This window comes from Cynara cardunculus (assembly GCF_001531365.2).
Source record: "Cynara cardunculus var. scolymus isolate 2C chromosome LG 5, CcrdV1, whole genome shotgun sequence".
Lineage (NCBI taxonomy): Eukaryota > Viridiplantae > Streptophyta > Magnoliopsida > Asterales > Asteraceae > Cynara > Cynara cardunculus.
The window spans coordinates 6,532,700-6,537,637 of record NC_037532.1 but is presented as its reverse complement, the minus strand read 5'-3'; the positions used below and the strand labels follow the sequence as shown (position 1 = coordinate 6,537,637).

The 4,938-nt window shown below is 31.9% G+C and overlaps 1 protein-coding gene across 2 annotated transcripts; it reads right to left on the bottom strand.

The window, feature by feature from the left end:
• Window positions 1-671: 671 nt before the first annotated feature.
• Window positions 672-2,235, bottom strand: LOC112513701 (NAC domain-containing protein 90-like). Of its 2 annotated transcripts, none has more exons than XM_025120043.1 (3): window positions 2,034-2,235; window positions 1,205-1,494; window positions 672-1,128 (listed from the first exon to the last, which is right to left on the bottom strand). In XM_025120043.1, the coding sequence occupies exons 1-3, from the start codon at window positions 2,200-2,202 to the stop codon at window positions 820-822; spliced, it is 768 nt and encodes a 255-aa protein (XP_024975811.1). In that variant the 5' UTR covers window positions 2,203-2,235; the 3' UTR covers window positions 672-819. The 2 variants fall into 2 exon arrangements, with proteins under 2 accessions (XP_024975811.1, XP_024975812.1); XM_025120044.1 differs by having other exon boundaries at window positions 1,205-1,485; window positions 2,034-2,214.
• Between the last annotated feature and the right edge of the window lie 2,703 nt (window positions 2,236-4,938).

Here is a 4,938-nt window from a genome sequence, read left to right as displayed (position 1 = left end):
CATTTGTTTTTATAGGATGATTTTTCAAATAATGTCCTATAAAATTGTTAATAGGATACTTTGTATTAAAGTGTCCTAAAAAATTTATTACGACATCAAAAAAACGTTATATAAACTTATTACAACACCTTTATATAGGACGTTTTATTTTTTTTGGTCCTATAAACTAAGTCTTATAAAGAGGTCTATTAAGACACTTAGAAATTAGAAATCTCTTATAAACCCGATTTTGTTGTAGTGTATATATGTGGTTAATTGTAAATTTGAAATTTGTAATACTAAATATGGAAGGTTCTTTTTCCTTATTTGAACATCTTGACATGTTTTAAGTTAAGATGACAAACTACTATTCGTAAAGCCAAAGAACATTCCATAGGCTATCATTTTATTTTCAATACAGTCAAAATGAATTAAATCAAACGTAAAGTATAAGTATTAATTGAATTTTTTTAAAAAGGCATCATATTATTTAAAACAAAAAGGTGCAATGCAAAGAAGAAAACCCCGAAAAATATTACGAGATACAGTAAACAAGATTTAAAGAAAAACTACAAACAATCAAAAGGTATAACACCGACCAGATCCGATGAAGGATGACCCGATGTCGTAAAGGCAGCTCATCCCTTTTGTTGACTATTTTGGGATTTTTCCGACGGAACATCCGCCAGAAAATTCGGTCGGTAATACCCAATTTTTTAGTAGTGAAATTAATTAGTACAAAAATTGAAACTAAACCATTTAATTAGCTCAAAGTTCTCTATGAACTTCAACTTAATTGGTTATATAAAGCATACAACAATTAATCCAAAAGGTGAAAACTTAGAACCAGGTTTGATGTTCTTCCCATTCCCACAAAGGTAATTGATCATCGGTCTTCATCGTAGAGTGAGAATCGTTACCGGTCTGGTCATCTGATGAGTTATAGCTATGATCAGATGAGCTTGTTCTCTCTGGTCTCGATGAACGGTTATTAAGATGAGTTGATGTGGTTGCGTGATGTTCGTTGTTGTGAAAAGGTTGCGGAATTGGTACTTGCTCGTTTATCGTAACTCCTGGTGGTCGTCTGTCGAATGACCTCAAACAATTCGATTTTACATACACTCGACACAAACTAAATTCTTCAATCAACTACATTTTATCAAAATCTGTGATCAGATAAATCAAAGCAAAGAAGATTAATTTAGTATTAATTAATGATAGATACCTTGGGTTTAGGGTTAGTGTTTGAGGGCTCTTGTTGGAAAGCCTTGTATTCATTCATTTTCCATTTGGTTTTCGTACCGTTGGGAGCTCTACCGTTGTAGAAAACTAGGGTTCTCTTGATCCCAATGGCTCGATTACTCGAAAAGTACACGATTCTTGGAGAGCCAGTGGCCTTCCAGTAGCCGGAACTCGTGAGGCGGGACGGTCGTCCTCCTCTTGCTTCTTTCTCCTGTCTTGGAATGAAAAAGAACCATTGTTCAGGGTCTCCTTGACAACGCTCTCCTGCATATTCTGTGAAATCAGATCTATTATTGATTGATCACATAAATACAAACATATATATATATATATATATACACACACACACAAAAGAAAGCTAAAGATTTCTCTATTTTTTTTGGTTTATTCTTAACATTTAACCTGCAATAAACAGAAAATATTGCAATCCAAACACCTTATTGCATGAACACCAACCATCAAGATTAGGGTTTTAATGATTTTTTTGGTTTTGTAAAGTTTTTTGGTTTCTATAATCTAAAGAAATGAATTAATAAAAAATGGTTAGGGTTTGGGGGATTAATTGAAAGAAAGAAATGAAAACCACATCTGATTGGGTTAAGTTTGGCTCCAAGGTCAAAAGTATTAGGAGGTCGTTCAAATCCCAGGAGGAATAAAAATCCCTTAGTGGGCACGGAGGTTCAAATGCGGTGACTCCGGGTTATCTGCAAAGCAGGTGGTCGCCCTGGGATTAGTCGGCTCTCATAACGGATTGGATATCCAGGTTAATACAAAAAAATGAAAAGGTAGAAATGAATGAATGGAGTACTAACGAGGGAGATCCCATGGATAAAAATCATAAACATGAAGCTGGGGTATGACTCGATCGATATCTTGTTGCAAACTTGGAGTCCCTTCAATCTTATGCTTCAAATAATATGTTATCAACTCTTCTTCTGTTGGGTAGAACCTAAACCCTGGTACCATTCCTCCTCCTTCCATCTCTCTCTCTCTCTAGATCTCTCTCTCTCTCTAGATCAACTTATGAAACTAGGGTTCTGTAAATGAATATTTTATGTTTGTGTGTGTGTATATATATATATATATATATGTGTGTGTGTGTGTGTATATATATATATATATATATGCATACACACACACAACAGCAACAGCTGTAGATAGGGGTGTGACTGACTGAACGGTGCATGTAATTAAGCCGAGTGAACGGAGAAAAAAACACGAGTGGAAATTTCCACGCAATTGCTTGGAAGCAACATGCTTTTTATAGCTATTTTGTCTATTATTTACTGTGTGTTTTGTTTTCAAAAACTTAAATTAGTCATCACAATATTTACCTAAGGCTTAATGGTCATAATGCAACTTCGATTTGTTAGATATGTGTCTTAATCGACTTCTTCCATGGCAATCATATTGTTTCCCATGATCAAAATTCGATTTTGACATTCAACGTAACGACTTGTGTACATTCTATACTCCGAAAGTTTGTTAAACCTCAACAATTGATTCATCGAGTAAAAAGATAATGACGTTTTAGCCCATGATTGATGATGCTAAATATACGGATCGGATGGGTTAAAAGTTTTAAAACTATAAAGTTTAAATAAATTATGGATTAAATATGATCACAAAAGTTATTATTAAACAATATTGCACATTTTGTAACGTGGTGGTTTAAAGTATTGTAACACTTAAGTCCTATTCGAACGTTTTTTAAGGGGGTGTTTGATATTGCTTATATAAACAATTTATTGACTTGTTCCGGCGTAGTATCGGTGATAAACATTTTTGAGTGTTTGGATAAACAACTTATACCAGTGCCAAACCGGTAATAAGAAGTTTTTGAAGAAGTTAAACTCTTTCGACTTATAATGAGTTAATAAATGTATTCTTAATCTGTCTTGTAATAAAGAAAATGAAAAGTTTACGTATATGACACTCTTTTAATTTCTGTTGTGTTATACTGAGTTCGTTTGTTTAGGTTTTGGTTGTAATTTTACATAAAAAAACAAGTTAAAAATTAAACGTAACTCGAATCATCCCACTGAATTAAAATTAGGGCAAAATAAATTGAACGAAACGTATTTTCATTTAAAATTTATTTTTGTGAAACATATTTTCAAAAACCACATTTAAAACTTAAAAGTTTGTACTATAATTAAATAATGTTAATTTTATACGATTTATAATTAGAAAAAGAAAATCTATTTTAGAGAACAAATATTCAAAATCACATCAAATTTCATTTACATTATACGAGTCATTAGGTATTAAGTATCCAAGAAGGAATAAAAATCCTCTTGTGGCCACGGAGGTTCAAATACGATGACTCCGGACCATCTGCAAAAGAGGTGGTCGTCCTGGGATTAGTCGGCTCGCATAGCGGGTTGGATATCCAGGTTAATAAAAAAAGCATTAAAAAAAGATCTATCAAATTATATACCTTTAAATTAAGCTCTAAAAATAATTTCTACAATAAAAATGAGATTAAAGTAAACTATAAGGATTGTGTCTGATTGGTTTGAGCTTGCTCCAAAGGTTAAAAAGTGTCTGGAGGTTTCAAGTTCAAATCCTAGAAAGAATAAAAATCTTCTTGTGGCCACAAAGGTTCAAATGCGATGATTCTGGAGTACCCGTAAAGTATGTGGTTATCATGAGATTAATCGACTCACATAGCGGGTTAAATATTTAGGTTAGAAAAACTAGACTAAAGTAGGCAATTATATTTCAAGAATTGTACCCCTAAGTAGTTACAAATATATTGACTTCTTCCATAGCTTCTTAAAGACGTGTGAAGTGATAACAATCGAGTTTGAGCCCATTACTTACTTTCAATTATTTGAGTAGACCAACAAATTTCATTCCGCATAGATACTATTTTTTTTAGACTTTATTTTCATATAAAATACGTTAAATGGTTTTTAATATTTTTATCAAATGTTTTAGGAAAAATTGCATCTAAATGGAACCAACTTTTACCTAATTCCTATTTTGAGGAACCAACTTTTAAAATCGTCATTTTGGGGAACCAACTTGCACCTGATTCCTATTTTGTTGAAAGTTTTTCGTTCTTGGATTAATACATATAGTCACAAGACTTTCACAGAGGAAAAATCATATATTTTGTATTCTGAAATATAAGCCATAGATCGGATTTGAGCTATAGAATAATTATGAAATAAGAACATATGATTCTAAAATAACTTAAACTAAAACGTGGATTTTTGAAAATCAAGATGGAATAACCAAGAGGATTTGAATTCTCACATTTTATTAAGGTCAACTGAATTCTCATATTCGGATGGAGAATAATCAAATCTAAGATTTGATCTCACATTTTATTAAGCTATAGATCCGATGGTGGCCGAGATCTGAACACTTGAACTTTTAAAGGTCCGGATGTCAATCCATAGAAGTCATAACTGACTGTTGTATATCAGATATGAGTATTACAAGAAGTAATAAGAATTTGTTTCTAAGTGTTGAATCATATGTTGGTTGATAATTTACAAATCTGATGGTTGAGACTTACAAAACGTATAATTTTATAAACATATTGTAACACACTTATACATGACATGCATTTGATTAATATATTGAATAACTTATGAGACCAAACAATTGTACGCAATATTAATAAAATTACATGCATTTGTAATTTGTTTGGTAAAATAGCCTAAAAATAGTTAATATTTTGATCTTATAAAGATATATAATTTT